We start from the raw sequence: 19,761 nt of genomic DNA, 5'->3' as shown, positions 1-19,761 counted from the left end.
TTTTGGGTGATGCCTGAAGTAATCCCTGTGGTTTTCTTGGCAAAGTCTTTCAGAAATGGTTTGCAATTGTCTCCTTCCGAGGGAGTGACTGGCTCAGGATCACCAATCTGGCTTCATAATTTTCCCAGTTTCTAACCTGATGTCTTAACCACTACACAAAACTTTCTTGTATTTGAGTTTATGGCTCAAATTGCTTACCACTTCTTGTCTGAGAATCTGTTCATGTCCTTGAAAACAGAGGATCAGGATTTGTCTTAAGTTGTTCCCTTTTCTTGTATTAATGGGATTGGGGGACAGGCTCAGGGCTAAATCTTAATGTCTATACTATAAGGGCTTATAGGGCTTATTTCTTATTTCATTATTTATTTCAAAAATAATCCATATTATGCTTCTTTCTTTTCTCCTTCCAAATAGCACTCAATCCTTGTCTGCAGTTAACCTGTGAGTTCCTGTGTTTACTCAATCCTTCAGGTGCAGCTTGCATATGTCCAGAAGGAAAGGCAATGTTTAATGGAAAATGCAGTGATTTGAACATGTTAGGTGGGTATTGACATTTATTTAAGAACTTAATCTTATATATAATTTGATTTATATGCCGCCCTTCTCCGGAGACTCAGGGTGTCTTACAATGCGTTAAGCAATAGCCTTCATACTTTTGTATATTTATACAAAGTTAGCTTATTGCCCCCACAAACTGGGTCCTCATTTTACCTACCTTAGAAAGGATGGAAGGCTGAGTCAACCTTGAGCCTGGTGAGATTCGAACTTACGGTAATTGCAGACAACTGGTGTTAATCACAATGCTTTTAGTCTGCTGAGCCACCAGGCCCTATATGAAGTAATTGTGGATGAGTGAATAATGCTAAATTCTCTATTTTTATATTTCTTTCAGTGTCTGAAATTTAAGTAAATGAATGCATTTGATTATTGTAAAAAATGTGGAATTATATTAATTTTGATTAATATTTGACTTCTAAAATCTTGGCTTTTAAAGTCAAATCTACCTAAAAGTTGTATTCTATTATCTGAAGTTCCCTCCCACTAAATTTACATATTTTAAAAGACATCAGCACCTCTCAATGCTGTTTGTTAGTTATATAGTATATAGTTTATATACTATACTTCTGTTCTTCTACAATCAAAAACCTCAAAGCAGCTTACAGGATACATAAAGAAAATATCTATAGCAAGGTTAAAACCAATTAAATGAATCACAACAATGATAGCAATAACCACATCAGTTGCCACATATAAATATAAAGACACAGAGTTGACAAAGAAATAAATACTGCAGTTTACTAATACGACATTTGGGAGTTGCATATCTGATACTCCCAATACTAATAATACTAATAATCTGGACATTATCAATTTTGGAAAAAATCTACTTTTGCTATAATGCTGCTACAACATTTTAATACAACATCAGTGCACAGAACTGCTGTACCAATTACACTAAGATTAGATTTCTGCAAAGAATTTATAAAGGAAGCTGGTACAAAGATAACACTTATATTCATAGCTTTAATACATCAGGGTGTTCTTGAAAACTTGGTAACTTTCACAGCTCAGCATGCCAGTTCCCCATAACTATTCTCTTTACCACTGATTCCAATTGAAGTGTTATCTGTATATGCAAAATGTTGATTCAGAATACTTAGGAGAGACTTCAAAGGAACTATCTCAAGGCTATTGAAGGTTAGTGCTACTTCAGTGCTTCAACAAGGATGTTTTGCTTATACCAATGAGCTGCATGACTTACTCAGTTGAGTGCTTTGCAGAACTCTCACTAGTAGCAAGAGCTTGAGATGAAACATTCAGCTGAACATGTTGTTCATATGAAATCTGAACAACAAACAGGACTGAATGGCTGCAACTGATTTTGGATCTTTATTGCTCTTCTGTGCTAACCATTTGTTTGTTCTGACTCTTTATTTTCATTTCCTGGATGAACAATGATAATGATAATCATCTCCTGTCATTACCTTTGTGTTTATATCTTAAGTACAGATGAGACTTGCAAGCTGGCTTGTGAAAATGGAGGTAGATGTATTATAAATGAAAAAGGTGATCAGAGATGTTATTGTTGGCCAAGTTATTCAGGGGACAGGTGTGAAATTAACCATTGCAACAATTATTGTCAGAATGGAGGAACATGCATAGCTTCAATTCTTGGTAAAAAAAATTTAAAATTTTCTCTATTTATTTATTGCAGACAATGGAAAACAGTTATTCTATAGTTAATTATTACTGTTAATCATGAAAATGTTTGGGATTATTATGAGTAAAGCATTAAAACCAGTGGTGGGATTCAGCCAGTTCGTACCACTTCGGGAGAACCTGTTGTTAACTTGCTGAGCAGTTTGGCAAACTGGTTGTTGGAAGAAATCATTAGGGCAGAGAACCGGCTGTTAAATTACTTGAATCCCACCACTGATTAAAACTCATTTGATTTTTGGTTTTCTTGTAGAAAACATGATACTGATACATGATACAGGATATGTAGAAAATTTGCTAGGAATGGCTTCCTTGTTTTCCTTGCAATGTGAGAGTGTGGAAACCTCACATCCAGTGTCAAGGGTTATATGGCAGATTTGAAAGAGGAAATGCAATTCAGGCACCCATTTTTCATCTTACCAACCATATGCATACTGAGAAATTTCCAAAGATTTACAGTTATTCCTTAAAAAAATGCATAGTTCTGATCAATTAGATCTTTATAATCTAGTTACCTGTTCCATAATTTATAAGTTAGATAATTATTTTACAGTGGTCAATGACTGTAAGAAAGATTTTTATTTGATTTAATAGTCCTGTGTTCTGTGATGAAAATGTTAGCCTGCTATTAATGCCAAATGGGTCATGAGGGGCCAGTATAGCTAATTTTAAAGGAACTCTCATGTAAGGTAACAAAATGAGATACTGAACTTGAAGAACAATATGGTGTTTCTATCTCTCTTCAAATATGTCTCATAATATTAAAGACACGTGAAATGATTTCTTAGAAACTTATTAACTTGGCATATTCAGTAACTCAATGCAGACAAAAAAGGCAGAATGAGATTGTATAATAAGCTGAATGTGCTCAAACAATCATTAAAACATAACATGAGGGTGCAGCTCTTTTTAACGTACATTTGACTCCAGGATTCAGATAACTATGTCAGGAGATGTGAATATTAATTGAGAAGAAACAAGGGCAGCTTTGTAGCCTCTCATAATAGAAATAGAAAAGATTGTTCTTCACATCAGATTAGTGCTTTGGGAAAGAATTGTAACAAAGAATGAGTGCCTATTAGATAGCAGGATGAGGATTCTCAAAAATGGTTGAGAAATTGCAGAATAATTATTTAAACTAATTATTAGTGGTTCAATCCTCAGTCATTACAATAAAAGTTATTTAATTTTATTATGCCCTGCTTCTGAACAACTTCAAATGTTAAATCTATTTGCTTAGTAGGTTTATGTTATTGTCTTGATACATTTTTGATGCTTACATATTATTGGATGATATTCTTCTTAAATTAAGTTGCACTGTGCTTTGATTTTCTGTAAGTTGGAAATTGGTCTGTAAATACAGTATTATATTACTAGTATTGGTATTTCTAATTATAATGTGAAATAATTAAATTCACTGTAAGTCATTATTTGCTGCATGAGGAGATAAAAGAATTGTAAGTTCTAGATTATTATCTACCCAAATATTAATTAGTTGAATAAATTCCACTGGCAAACTGTAGATTTAGTCATTGTTTTCTTATAATTTACGGTATTGGGAAATTCTAGTGTGGATCTTATGGATAGCTTTAATTAAAATGGGTGCATTTTTTTCAGATTTGGTAAAATAATATCTGAACAAAGAAATGTCATCAGTTAATTAAAACATACATATGGAAAATGTAATTAAAACTCCAAAATAATATGAGTCATTTTCAAATTAATCAAGTTATTGTAATGTATTTTAAAGAAATAAAAAGCATAATCAAGGGCTTTGATTTATAGATAGTCCTCATTCAGCAATTACCTCATGTAATAATCAATTGCAGTTATAATGATGATGAAAAAGTAAGTTTATGGCCAATCCTTGCAATTATGACCTTCATAGGTCTCTAACACAAAGGAAAATTGAAATAATTGCTTTGCTTAACAACCAATATGCCAGTCCAAATTATGGTAACTAAATGAAGACTACCAGTATATGTGTTTAAAATATTTATAGATGTCATATTATGCTGATTGATGTATCTATATTCTATAACTTATCAGTATGTATAAGAAAGATGTACATAAGTAGATCTATCCTACCAGATATTTCATTTTGTCTTGTAGGAAGACCTGCATGCATTTGTACACTGGGGTTTACAGGTCCAAATTGCAATAAAACAGTCTGCAATCATTTTTGTCAGAATGGAGGAATTTGCAGTATCACTGCTGGAAATCAACCCCACTGTCAATGTCAATCTGAACATACAGGGGACAGATGTCAAGATTGTAAGTACAGAATAACAAGTATAATTAACAAAAATCAGAATGGAATTGCTGTTTTTCAGTTTTTAAAAGCAATCCTTTGACAAAGTATTATACATCCAGAACAAAACTGTATAATTAAGAGCAAAATCACAATAAATGTTCCTTTTATCAGACAAATATAATAACAAAACAGGCATGCCATATTTTATTTATATATTTTTATTATAATGCTTTAATAATGTGTGTGTGTATATATATAAAAATTGCTTTTATTTTAAGCTCCATTTTGAACCCCTGAAACTTGTATGGAGATAACACTCTTTAACTTTCTAAAAGGAGTAAGAAAACATTAAATGGATAAAATGGTCCAAACCAGTGATGAAATATAAAATTTGTTACTACCAGTACTGTGGGCGTGGCTTGTTGGGGGGGGTAATGTGACTGGGTAGGCGTGGCCATCTTTTTTTGTTTTTTGCTTACTTTTAAAACCATTTTTTCTACAACCTCTTCGGCCGAAGAGGTTGTAAAAAAATGCTTTTAAATGCCGCTGATGATCAGGCAACTCAGCTGGGATCATCAGAGCCTTGTAAAAGCATTTTTTCTACAACCTCATCGGCCAAAGTGGTTGTAGAAAAAATGCTTTTAAAAGCCTCTGATGATCCCAGCTGAGCCGTGTGATCATCCGAGTTTTTTACTTTTAAAAGCATTTTTTCGGCCGAAGAGGTTGTAGAAAAAATGCTTTTAAAAATTAAAAAAAAAGCCTCTGATGATTGCGTGGCTCAGCTGGGAATGGGGGGGACTAGGGATTTTTGCTACCGGTTCTCTGAATCACCCGCCGCCATCGCTACTGGATTGTGCAATCCAGTCCGAACCAGGAGCATTTCACCCCTGGTCCAAACATTTTAGAACCAATTCTTATATAGTATATCCGTAGCTTTCTTTTTGTCTGCAAATCTATCTTCTCTTTTACAAAGACAATTCCTGGGAGGAGGGATTAGACAGGGAAGCAAACCCTAACCTTCTTATTGGTCATTATTACACGCAATAAGATAGTTACAACATTAACTGCAATAGTGTCTGCTCTAAATAACAACCATAAAACAAGATTACAAGGAGATTGTCAGTTTCTGGAATATATATATGTGTGTTTGTGTATGTAGATATATATATGTAGGTCTTTGGTTATTCAGGTTTTGGTGACATTTCGACGAATGAGACTTCCAATTTTACGCGGGAGAAAACCCGAATAACCAAAGACCTACATACAAACACCCGTGAAAACCTCAGAAAAACACACACACACACACACACACACACACACACACACACACACACACTGGAGATTTAAATACCAAATGCTAAATTAGGCACTTAAAACAAACCACTAGGAAAAATAAATGTAACAGCTATGTTTTTGCCAATTTTCAAAAGTGGATACATATTAAGAATATATTGTCTGGAGAATAATAAAAGTTTCCAAACACAGGTGTGTGTGTGTGTGTGTGTGTGTGTGTGTGCGCCGGTGCATGTGTGTATTCTCATTTATTCTGCATTAGGGTACACAGCTTACCTGGAATTCAGTTCAAAGAATTAGGTAGTGCCAGAATGAAAAAGTAGCAAGTCCAGTCCAGCCAGAAAAAACTGTCTACATTAATTTCTTCATCATCCCATTGCCTTTCAAAGTAAACAACATCATTGAAAGTACAAGAAAACCTTAAAAAGGAGTAAGGAGAAGATAATGCCAGGAGATAAGAAAAAATACATATAGTTTTGTTCTTTCAAAATATATTTACTTACACTCAGAGGTGAAATTCACTTACCTTCACTACCGGTTCGCAAATGTGAGCACGCGTCTCCTCCACCCATACGCAATCTGGATAGTTCCGGATGAATTTCACCACTGCTTACACTGCCCTTACTACATTGCATTTTGTTCTTTAAACCCCTTAGCATTCTTCTTTCCTATCTCATCTTCATTGAACCATACTTTGCCAGTCTTTCCATTCCTCTCAACCTATTTATATCTAATATGTTAAAGTTACATCTTCAGTAATACAGTTTGGAGAGTTGGCAGTATTCTTACATATCCACATTTGTATATGTATACATGAATATTTGTATGCATGCACAAACACCAAGGTTTACATAGACATACCTATAATTAACGAGCCTGACATAAATGTTAACATGCACAGAAATACAAGGCTTAGCTTTTTCTTTCACAGAAACCTTATATATAGATCATTCAGGAAGTGGAAATTTAATCACTCTTTTTAGAGAAACTGAGATTATAGAATAACTCAGTCAATTTCCACTTGCCTGCTTTCTTCAGCCTTCTAAATAAATTGCAGTAGCTATTCTCAAAGAATGTTCTAACTATCACACCATTGCACTCATTTCACATGCTAGTAAAGTTAATATTAAAATCCTACAAGCTAGGCTCCAGAAGTATGTGGATCGAGAACTACCAGAACTACAGGAAGGATTTCAAAGAGGCAGAGGAACTAGAGATCAAATTGCCAACACACACTGGATCATGGAGAAAGCTAGGGAGTTCCAGAAAAACATCTACTTCTGCTTCATTGACTATGCTAAAGCCTTTGATTGTGTGGATCACAACCAATTGTGGCAAGTTCTTAAAAGAGATGGGAGTACCAGACCATCATATTTGTCTCTTGAGAAACCTATATGTGGGTCAAGAAGAAACAGTGAGAACTGTACACGGAACCACTGATTGGTTCAAAATTGGAAAAGGAGTTTTGCAAAGCTCACGTTCAGTGAACTGGTTGTTAAACTGGTAGGATTCCACCACGGCTTTAAAGATAATTTATGTTGTGGTATGTTAATATTGTCCTATAAAATGGCTATAATATGAAAATGTAATAGTGACAAAATAAAGACATGTTCTCATTTTGAGAAAACTGCAGTAATAACACATGTTCTGATCCGCTACATAACTGGATTGCGAAATTGAGAGGATCTATTCATTTTTTTTTCTTAGATTTCTAGGAGTTGTTCACCAATGCCTGTAAATGGGAGGTCGCCACTGTCTATAAAAATATTTTGTTTCAGGGGGTTTTGTTTATTTGTTTGTTTTGTTTTTGTTTTATTTTGTAATTATGAAACAAGAATTGTATTAGCATCCAGGTATTCATTTTGTATGCTCCATGTGCTTTAGATCAGACATCATTCTTGCATGGCTGTGGAAGCAGGAAAATGATGGCAAATGTTCAAAAAGAAAAATCCATAAAGGAACATCCTTGTGATTTAAGAAAAGTGTCTTTAAAAAAATGTTGAGAAATTTTTGTTTCATTTTGAATATTTTTAAATAGATCTATTAGATTATGCCTTTGAAATGAATAAATATAAATGTGTATATGTGTATATGTTCAGCTACATGTGTCCTATAAAGAATTTTTTTGATAACTTATTAAAATAGTTATTGATTTAATCAATTTATTAATATGCTTATAAGATGATAATTTTATTATGTCTTATGCATGTATATTTGTGTATTCATTGCAGATATTTGCCACCATTATTGTGTTAATTCTGAATCTTGCATCATTGCTGATGATGGCAGAGTAGAATGTTTCTGTCCTCTGCAATACGAAGGTGTAAAATGTGAAATAGACAAATGTGTAAAATGTCATGGAGGTCAATGCATCTTAGACAAGAAAAATGATGACATAATGTGCAAGTAAGTTAAAACTGTGATAAATCATGTAATTGAATAGCTGGAAATGTATACTTTCAATATATTTGTAAATATTGGGCAAGCCAATACTATTGTTGATAAATCAAGCCTGTATTATCTGCATTAAACTGAGCAGATAAGAATTAAAACAAGATGATTTTAAAATATATATAATGAATTATTGTTCAGATTTTTATAGAAATGAAAATTAGGCTACATGTAAGAAATACTGCAGCGAAAAGAAAGATTTTTATATCCGTTAATCAAAAATCTATTACATACAGTATCTATAATTAATTCAGTAGATTTAATGAAATCAGATAGGGAATTTTGGGTGTTCTCTGAATAGTATACCTTAATGTACAATTTGCAATAGCCATCTGTTCTGTTATAAAAATATGTGCATAGACTTATTCTTGTGGGAAAATATTTTAATTATACAATTTCCATATTGTAAATGTCCCATAGTAATTAATTTGCAGATTAAAATATTTATGTTTTTCCTTTCATGAAAAATTAATTAAAATATATAATGTATATGCCAGTTTTAACTGAATGGAAAACTAAAAGGGTAACAAAAATCAAAATGATAATTCCAAACACACATTTATACAAGAGCATTATTTAAAATGTAGTGCACTTTGCTCCTTGAATTTGTTAAGAACTCTACCAGGAATTAAAATTTAATTTCATTTTTAGAAATTCATGTTAATATCAGATTTGTGTCAATAAAACTGAAAAACCAAATATTACTTCCAATTTTAGAAGGATTATTGGCCCTTACTAGCTATTATAGAATATATGAAGATCACATGTGCTGGATAGTAAATTTTTCATTATTTTTTCTTTTTTTAAGTTATTTTCTTTTATCAACAAGAATAAAATACAAAACAGAAAAGTAGAAAAACGAACATGCAACACTGACAATAAGAAAAAAATATTATTGTGTACAAAAAAAAAAGGGAAACCTTAAATATCAAATATTAACATTAAACAAAAACTTTATCATTAAACACAGCATTAAACATAAATATAAAAACATTAAATATAAAAAAATCCATCCCGGCTAAATGCTGAAAAGTATTTTTTTTTTAAAAAAAAAAAAGAAACTGATAAGTTCTTCTCTCCTTACATAATGTGTCTGCAAATAGTTGTAACCTTTCCTATTCTTATTTAACAAAACTTCTGTATTAAATAAATAAATATTCCAGATGAGGAAGTCTCTTTCCAATAATCAAGTCTATCCAATCTAATCATAACATATATGTAAAAAAAAGGAAAAAATACTGTCAACAGATTAGTCTAACTATTATACTAATCATCCAATCTCTCTGTTAACTATCTGTTATTGTATTTAACATGTATAAAGTCCATATATGGGTCCCAGTCCCTTATAAAGTTATCTAGTCCAGGGGTCCCCAACCCCCAATCCGTGGCCCAGTGCCAGGCTACAACCCATTCAGAACAAGGCCGCAGAAGTGGTGGGTGAGCACATACATGTGTGCACATGTGTGAAGCTGCATTTGTGAATGTGCACATGCACACAAAACCATCCCCTTTCTCCCTCTCAATCTCCACCCCAACCCCATCTCAACAGTCAACAATTGGAATCTCTTTTCATTTCCAATGCTTAGGAAGTACAATCCTCACAGCAGTCACCATGTAAAAAAAGTGTCCCAAACTGTTTTTCGATTGGTATATCTATAATACCTAAAAGAAAAGCTTCAGGTTTCATTCCTATTTATATTTTCAATATTTTCTTCATTATCATTACTATGTTTATCCAGTATGTTTTAAAATATTTACAAGACCATTACATATGATAAAATGTCCCTGGGTTTTAATTACATTTCCAACACTTGTTAGAAATCCCTCTATACATTTTTGCTCATCTCTCTAGGGTCAAATACCAATGATACGTCATTTTGTAAAAATTTTCTTTAAAACTTTTGGAAAAAATTCCAAGTAAATTTTAAACCATTGGTCCATACATTCTCCATTATCTAGCATTATATTATACCCAAATATTTTCGCCCATTTTACCATCCAATCTTTGACATATTCTTCTTCTAAATTCATCTTAAGTAACTTTTGTATGCTTTAGCAATCAAGTGGTCATCTCCAAAACATGATATCCAATTTAGATTTAATTCCTGCAAAAACAAAACTTCTTTTTATCAAGCTTAAATGTTTCAAAAATTCTATAATAATTACACCAATCACAAGCAAACCTTAACTTACTAGTTGTTTTCTTGTTATCTTAAGTCCCCCTTTTTGAAATACCAATAAATCTTGATATATCATCCATTTACATTCCAGTAATATCTCTTTTCTATGTAGTGCTTCATGGGGTGATACCCAAAGTGGCACTTTGTCAGCCAATCTTCTTTTATATTTCCACCATGCATGCCCAATTGATTGCCTAATGGTATGAATCTTAAAACCAAGGTTAATTTTTACTTTGTAATATCACAAGTAAGCAGACCATCCAAATTTCAAATTAGAATTTCAAGGTTTAACAACCTTTAGCTTTTCAACATTACCCAATCTTTTAATCATACCAAACAACAAGCATCGTAATGTAATCTAAACCAGACTTCCTCTTTCTTTAGCATCCTGTAAAAGCTTATATTTAATTCTTAGGGGTTTTTTTCAAATAAATTTAGATATACAGCACAGGCATCAAACTTGTGGTGTCACATTGCCATCATGTGATGTTTTGTGATGTTTTTTCTCTTCACGGAACTGGAGTGGGCGTGGCCTGCACGTGATACATCAGACCTGCAGGCCGCCAGTTTTACACCCCTGATATACAGTAACTTTCTACCACTCTTTAAAAGAAAAATATTTAATCTATATCGGTATAGTCTGGAATAGAAGTAACATTCTAGGAAGTACATTCATTTTAATTACTGAAATTCTTCTCATCAATAACAAATCTAGTTTTTCCTATCTGTTTCAATCTGATTTTATCTCCTTCCATATTTTAACATAATTATTTTTATATACAGTAGCTTAGAATTTTCATCAGTAAGAGTCAGCCCCAAGTTCTGTACTTTTTTCACACCTTTAAGACCAGCTTTAATTTCCAATTTCTTCTGGTCTTCCACATTCATATTCTTGGTCAATATTGTCATCTTTATTTATTTTTAAACCCACCATTTCTCTAAATATTTTAATCTTCCTCACAACATATTCAATATTCTGTAGTGGGTTTTACACAATCAATTATTTTCATTACTTCTGTGTTATTAAACTATCACTGGGGCATGACCGCAGCAGAACATGAGAACAAAGAAACAGAGATGGAAATCATTCATACTTCTACTCCCTTGATAATAATGTTATTAGTGAGATAAAGATCTCATGTTGTATAAATACACATGTCTTTAAGTTGTCAGCATATTAAAAGTAAGTAAAGCTATTGTTTCTGGTCACTAGAATCACTCATCTAGCACTAAATAACAAAATTGTCAACATCTATTATAACAACTACTCCCCAAGCCAAGGCCTCTGATCTTGCTGCATAGTTTGTTGAACATAGCAAACATATAATTGATTGACTAACCATGCTAAGTTAAGCTGAGCAGCCTGTAATAGCTTTCTTCATTAACCAAGGAAAGCAATTTAACATGCTATTAAAAAAAGAGAATGACTGAAGCACCCCATTCATCAGTAGTGGCATAGTTAACAGTGACATGTTTTCCTCCCACAAATCATAGCTGCACAAATGGAAAAATTGCATCCAGCTGCCAATTATGTGATGGCTATTGCTACAATGGTGCAACCTGCCAGTTGGATATAGAGACAAATATACCTGTCTGTCTGTGAGTATCATGAAATAATTTGGGCATCTTTATATCCACATGATTCTTAATGCCACTTTGCCAATATAATTTCTTTTTTCAGAATGATGCCGTGATAATGAAATCTTGCTCCAGGTTTGGCTTTGGTTTTGACAATTGTCAATGGCAAGAATAGGAGAAAGGCCATCCTAACTACATTGATACTATTTCTATATTATCTATTTTAATTATTATGTAGATTACATTACTTAGACATGTAGACATATTATCTGTTGCTCAAAGATAAATATATATATTTTACAAATACATTTATGAATAACACTTGCAATGTTGCAGAAATAGTATTGTACTAAGGAAGCCTTAAAAACCCAAATTTTAAATTAATTCTTAAATCATAGTTATCCGTATGATATGACCTTTTGATATGTAGTCTTTAAACGTATATTGCACTTGTGTTATGGTAACTAAAAAGGTACACTTCACTCTTGTAAATGGTTCTGTATGAAATAAGTCTAAATGGAGTATCCTAATTTTAATGTATGTGAAACATTTCAATGTCATTGTCCTTAGAGTGCTCATTAAAAACAATCCATAATCGTTCTGTTATAAGAAAAGATTGTCAGATATTTGGATGTAATGATAGTCTTTCAAATGCATCATTGCTGGGTGATGAATAAACAAATGTGTTTATTTATTACAAATTATTCATAAACTAAGGAATGCAACATGTGCTTCCATGAGAACAGATTATATTTGCCTTCCTCGGGCAGGATCATAATTCTAATATGGGTGCAGTGACTACATATGGAATTATTAGCCTCCGTCCTTTGTCTTGGATAATAACCTGATAAATTGGGGCACTATTATGTATGGAATGTCAGTGTACTCAATTGGTCCAAAACTTGAATTACTTCAGAATTTAGGTAACATTCAGCCAGGGATATTTCAAGGTTGGATATAGACCTTAATCTTTCCTGGCCAGCAATTATCGGGCACTACAAAGTGCCTGCTTGCTGTCTGCCACAATAGAAGAGGGATCATCTTGATTCTGTTGAGTTCTGTGCCAGTTCTATGTTTGACAGGATTGCACCCACATTAGCTTGGTTTTCCAAGCTCTCAGTAAGATTTAATGAACACTAATAGTTTGGACTTACCGTGATCAGATGGAACATATTTGCTTATTGTTCATTTTATCAGCTATGTATTTGCATTTAAAAGATATTCAGCAAAAAAAGAAAAAAAGAAAAAAGGGGGAGAATATTTATTTATTTAGCTGTATTTTACTGAAATTCTGCAGATGCTCTGTGGGGTTTAAAAATCAGCGCTGTGACCAGAAAGTGAACCCTTGTGATTACTACTGTCAGAATGAGGGAATTTGCACTTTAACTGCGTTTAATGAACCGAGATGCAAGTAGGTTTAACCTTCCACTTAATGCTGCCCATTTTGTGACATCATTTCAGGCCACAGTTCATTGGTTCAGATCATGTACATCCATATCATCTCGCAATTTTTTCTTAATCTCAGGGTTCATTTGTGTAATTTAATGTAGTTGTTTGAAGTCTTGCTAATGACTATATTAAAATGTGCAACATTGGATGTAACGTTGCCTTATTATTAAGCCAAAACTTTAAGCTACTATATAATGAAAAAATATGACATCAGGACATTTAGAAAATAACCCTGCCTTTAAACAGAACAATGTTTATAAAAGCAAATTCATACACAAATTCATCATATGCTATTCTAAAACTTGACACACTAATTCTAATATGTGCTAGTTAGTAGAACAAGTAGATAATTTGTCAGCTGTTGAAGTGATAAATATCTTTGTGAATGTAATAAAAAAATAATTTTAAAAAGCAATTACTACAATAACAGCAAATTAGCCGAGCTATCTTAATCTTTTCACTATCTAGAATTTATTAACCATTGTATGTATGTTTCAGAAAGAAATAGGTTTCCTATATCAATGTTCCTCAAGAAATAAAACTACATTCATCTTGATTAATTTTCCATTGTTTTTATAAATCAGAGCTTCAGGCTAGATGAACAAAATTCATACTTAGTTTTTTTCTGACAGAGCATAGTCTCACAGATAATTCATATTCTATTGAGTTTACGCTTACTTAACTATGCGTTAGCTTTTAGATAATAAATATAAGTGAGAGATGATTCCAAGTTCATGACATCAGAATTATTCCTGTATTGGACTCCAGACAGAAAGCTGACCTCCATTCAGATTGTTGTTTTCTCCTTGCTATCAGCATGAAAATTTATGTCTGCTTATGCCAATCCATCTTCTTGCTGTCTTTAAAATGTGACAGATACTATGTGCAAAAACTGCTGCACAGGATCATATCCCATGTAATGTGAATTGATCCATTATTAGTTTTCAAATACATCATTACTTCTAGCACCAGTCAGTCTTAGATATGTTCACTTTTTCTTGTCATCCTTCTATATTTCCTAACATTTCTATTTTCTATTCTTAACTATTCTATTGTTCTTCCTTCCTTTTTAACTTTGCATACTGTCAATTAATGAAAAAAAATGGAAGAATATATTTTAAGATTTAAAGTTGAAATTATTCAAAGTATCTTTTAGGATCTGGGTGAGCAACACAGACTATAATGCAAGCTGTATTTCATTTAATACAAATATTATTCTTCATAAAAAATAATAAAATATGACCTGTCTGACAAATCTTACTGTTATAATTGCTATGAATATAGTCCATCATTACATGTATATCAAAATGTAAATCAGAATTTTTCAGTGTATATGTGTTCTATTTTATTTTTTGTGTGTGGATGAAAGCTAGAAAAGAGCACAAAAAATAACCTTTTCCATTATAATGGATATTTAATTTCCATTATTATATCATATATATATGGAAATAATAGTATAAGACTTGTACTCTTTCTCTTTTTTATCATTTATTTACTTATTTATCTAACTTTTCTACCATTAAAACAATTCAAAATGAGATAAAATATAATTTAAAAATAATTTTAAGCAATACATTTAAGTATGTAGTCAGTAAAGTTGGAAATATAGTATCATCACCCGAGGATTGACAAAATATATTTGTGATTGATACCGTGAAACTTACAATTGAACTGTAATTTTATATATTTGCAATATAAGATTACAATAATTAATAATTTTATTTATATTTTATGGTTATGATTTCTAGCATTTAGAGAATTTTCTATGTTCAACCAGAGGGAGATTTTGCACAATTCTTTGTTTAAAGGTACAAACTATTTGATTTAAAGAGCGTGTAAAACAGCAATCCAATCCCTCCCCAATTTTTTAAAAATTGCTGTACTGATAAAATGCATATCAGAAATAATTTAGTTTCTTCAGGTTCAAGCTTACAGTTATAGTTTACTGCTTCTAACTGTATATAAATGCAAACAAGGCTTTTCCCCCTTTTGGTAAAACATGATTTTATAAATACAATTGAGAACATTTTTAACTCCAACTCTAAGCATGCAGGTATATGCATTTTTTTTATCCTTACCTACCATTCATACTTCTAGAGCTATTACAGGTTTACAGATATTAGTTGCAAGATTTTCTGCTTTTCTACTTAAATCAGATAAAGTGACAGGTGGTCTTGTTCTAACTAGTAACCTTTTGACTTTTCTTCAACCTCTTTGAGGGTCTTCTGTGATCAGTAAATAAAATCTCGCTCCTGTCCTCTTCTTTAGTACACTTCCCCTGAATCACAACTTTAAGGGCTTTATGGACTTTGGACCATTCATAAACTAAGCCTTTTAAGATCATTAGCCAAACTAACAGTTCAATGTAAGCCATTTAAATTGCCAGTCATTTCCATAAAAAAATTCCCACAGTCTTTCCATGTTTCTCTAAAAATCCTCCTTTACCTTTCTCTATCTCCTTTCCTTTCCTTTCCTTTCCTTTCCTTTCCTTTCCTTTCCTTTCCTTTCCTTTCCTTTCCTTTCCTTTCCTTTCCTTTCCTTTCCTTTCTGGTTTATCTGTGCCAAAGGGGCCTCAATGACTCTCAGAGAGCTAATGACCCTCCTTCAAAGTGTTAACAACCAGATGATTGCAAGGAATATAAATCCTTCCATTCCCCAGCATTCAGTCAAAAGTGAGGATGCTTCTTGGATGAAAAGTGAAACATCTTCAAGAAAATGCAAAGAAAGTTTGCTTGCCTTTTGAAAAGCACCTTTGGGGCAATTGTGATCTGGATGACTGAGGTTCTCCATAGACATATTTATTTTATTTATTTATTTATTTTTAAATTTGTATACCACCCTTGTCCCTGAGGACTCAGGGCGGTGAAAAGCCAAATAATATAGGAATAGAGATGAAATCCTGATGATTTCCATTCCTGCAGCACCATGCAGAATGTTCTCTCCATGCACAGTGTGGGGCAGAAATCCTTTGGTAGGCTACTGGGACATTTAAAAGTGAAAGGCCTGCTTGCTGGAGGATTTCAGCAGGAAGCACTTTTACTCTTTCTGCCTAATGACCTGAGAGATCACTTAACAACTGCAACCAGGAGTCCTAGAATTGCAGTCGTTGAATAATGCAGTAACATGGTCAATGACAAAGATTTTGGTTCCAATTATGGTAATTAAGTGAGTACTACCTGTATGCAGAGAGCCAATGAGAGGCCATGGCTGAGTTCAGGCTTATTACATGGATGCCTTAAAGGGAATTTACCAGTTTACATTCTAGGCGCATGCAGCTAAATATAGATTAATACAATTGTAACATTTTTGAAACAAGTTTGTTCTCACTTAATATGATTAAATGAGTTTATTACTGTGTCTCATTTTTCTCTGTGTTTCTTTTCTTTATAGGATATGTAGAATAGTAATTGCTAGTTACATTCACTATTAGGTAAAAGTGTATACTTTCAGAGTTTGAATTTATCTGGATACCTGAAAGCCCAAAATAGTTCAGTAAATACAGAAACTTAATATGTCTCTCTTTCTCTTTTCCTGTATAACATGATCATTATAATCAGCTCATTTCATTAAGTCCTATGCCATTTCATGCAAAAGTAATCAAACAACTAATGTGAAAAAGATAAGGAAAAGTAAGTAATGTATAAGCAATATAAAACTACATAACATATTTTAGCACATGTTCCTATATATGTCAATCTGTAAATTATTCCAATGAATTTAATACAATTTATTTCCATATAAGACAATGCAGCTTATTCATGAGTAATGTACCTATACATTATGGCTATACATTATGACTCATTGTTTTCAATGGGAATAAAACCATTCCTTGAATCATCCTAGACCACATTTCTGGATAATCAGTACATCAATGGTAAACCAGTGTCCACAACATTTCTTGTATATACCAGAGATCACCCATACACTGATTCCTCTATGATGGAAATATCCACTTAGCCCTAATTATTCTGTAACCCATGAATGTAGAGGCAAACTTAACTAGTTCATATCTGTGCAAGAATATAAATGTAGTTATATGCCGAATCCTTACGTTTTTCCTAATTTTATGATGCCGTTTGCATTTCAACCAAAATCTTTTATAGTGTATTTATTGGGTAGAACTACTGTGTGAAATGCAGAATGGGGATTTTGCTTCTGCCAGCTCCACTGCATGTGTCCATGCTGCTTTCCTAGTAGCAATAGAGAAATAGGTCTGCTGTTATTATCTTCTGTTACTATCTGTTACTATTATATTTTTGTTATTGTTGTTTTCAATTTCCCCATTTTGGGATTTTCTAATTGCCTCCCATACAAGTAGTAATCAAGCCTGATCCCACTTCACATTTTCAACATCACTCAGGTCAGCGGAATATTGCCAACCGATACACAATAACTGAAATAGAGACTTTGCAGTCCAATGTTGAGATCATTGGATTTTATTTGGCAACATATCTCTTTATAAGATAAACTTAATTTATTATGTTAAAGATAACTTTTTGAACAAAAAAAATTGAAATCAGGTTCTTAATGCTGAATTGATTGGCATGGTTTACAGTATGCTAAGAAAGAGCTAGTTGTCTAGAACATTACATTTTATAATGCATCATTACAACTAAAACATGTTACCTTGAGAAAATGCATTAATCAGTTAGTACATTTAATTGTATTAGACTAAAAGTAAATTTAATTGTATTAGAGCAAAAGTAATGACTGTGTTGTAGATTTTGTTTTCCTTCATAAACTGAACAAGGAATAGAATTAATATGTTAATGATGATAAAAGCCACAGATAGATACAATCATACTAAATAGTAATTTGCAATGACTATTTCTACAAAAAGCTACACCTGATCAACTTTTATTATGTTATTAAGATAAAGTAACTCATCTTTGAAAATATAGTGCTGTCATGGCAAAAAGAATATCTCTTTTTCTTTATACATGATAAATACATACAGAGGCAGAATTAATATTTATTAAAAGATTGACATGCATCAATGTTTCTATTCCAGTTTCCTTCTGCCAGCTATTTAGTCTCCTTTTCATATTGGTAAAAGTTCATGAAATAGCCTTCAATTCATTATATCCTATGTCATTACTTCTGTGCCAGTTGCCATACATGGCTATTTTAAGAGATCTCTATACTTTTCTTTCAGCATTCTCCAACCATTCCCAACCCACATGATTTCTGAGTGGTACGCTTCTTCTTGGCTACAACCCTAATCAAATGATCTATGAGCTAGTTCTGTGGAGTCTCAATCTCTCTCTCCCTCTCCCCCATCTCCCTCCCTCCCTCCCTCTCTCTCTCCCTCTCTCTCTCACACAGACACAGAGTGCAATAGTACAAAATTACATAATGACAGTTCCTCCTTTTTTAACAATTTTTTGCATTTTCTACGACAAATGCAGGAATAACCCTTGTATCTATAATGACAAAATAACTGCACTGTATCTGGGACTGCAGCTATCCAGAATTAAAATGCCCAGCAACTATACTGAACATGGCTATGATGAGGTATACTGAGAGTTGCAAGGCAGTAAGACCAAAAGAACCATTGGATCCACCCAAGTAATTTAAAAGAATGGGAAATTGTAAAGCGAAGGGTTGCAATCACACAATTATACTAAAACCATTCAACTGATAGTGTGATTGAATTTAACACTTACATAATTATTCATATAATTTGTAAACAATGTTTTATGTAATTCATAAGTGATGAGTTTATCCATTTGTATTTAGGACAAAGTTATAAATTGTAGTTTTAAATATAATTTCTCATTTTATGTGAACCTGCCCATTTTGTAAGCTATAATCATTTGATGCAATGTTATTTTTCATTCTGCAAGGACAGATTATTTCAGTCTATTTCATGAGGTAGAATTCTATGTTCACCTTTTTAATGCCACTTTTTGAGGATAGAGCAAGCATACTTGTCTAATAGCAATAGTTCTGTTCTTCCATACTGTGAAGTTAATACCACCTTATTTTTGTAATAAAAGCATTTCTATATATTCATTAGTCACACCTGCCAATGTACGTATTATCTTGTGAATGTCTCTCTCTTTCTGTATTCATACATACATACATACATACACTCATACATGGCATAATAAATGTTCCTATAGTCCAGAAATTAGAAAAAAAATCTTATTATGACATTCTTATGAGAATATTCTTTTAGCAAATAAAAGCCATCAAAATGTAAGCAGTCATTTACAGCATTTTTTTAAATTAATTCTGATAGTTGTTTCATAGCCTATAAATACTTTCCTTGCCCTTCCACATACACTTTTTGTTTTGCTCTCCACTTTCTGCCATTAAGGCCATTTTTCCCCCTAT

At 32.5% G+C, this 19,761-nt stretch overlaps 1 protein-coding gene across 4 annotated transcripts in view; it reads left to right on the top strand.

Annotated features, from left to right (window-relative positions):
- LRP1B (LDL receptor related protein 1B) overlaps nt 1-19,761 on the top strand; it is a 986,195-nt gene that overhangs the window by 953,857 nt on the left and 12,577 nt on the right. For 2 of the 4 annotated variants that reach the window (XM_034424500.3, XM_034424493.3), the window contains exons 82-87: nt 415-540; nt 2,011-2,175; nt 4,330-4,491; nt 7,996-8,170; nt 11,890-11,994; nt 13,271-13,384. In XM_034424500.3, the coding sequence (XP_034280391.2) occupies nt 415-540; nt 2,011-2,175; nt 4,330-4,491; nt 7,996-8,170; nt 11,890-11,994; nt 13,271-13,384 (847 nt within the window). Of the gene's footprint in view, nt 1-414; nt 541-2,010; nt 2,176-4,329; nt 4,492-7,995; nt 8,171-11,889; nt 11,995-13,270; nt 13,385-19,761 lie in introns of those variants that run through there. The other 2 variants (XM_034424507.3, XR_004592513.3) reach the window with 2 other exon arrangements.

The sequence above is a fragment of the Pantherophis guttatus genome, chromosome 1, assembly GCF_059756535.1.
Source record: "Pantherophis guttatus breed Tessera chromosome 1, ASM5975653v1, whole genome shotgun sequence".
NCBI lineage: Eukaryota > Metazoa > Chordata > Lepidosauria > Squamata > Colubridae > Pantherophis > Pantherophis guttatus.
This window is presented reverse-complemented; position numbering and strand designations above follow the sequence as displayed.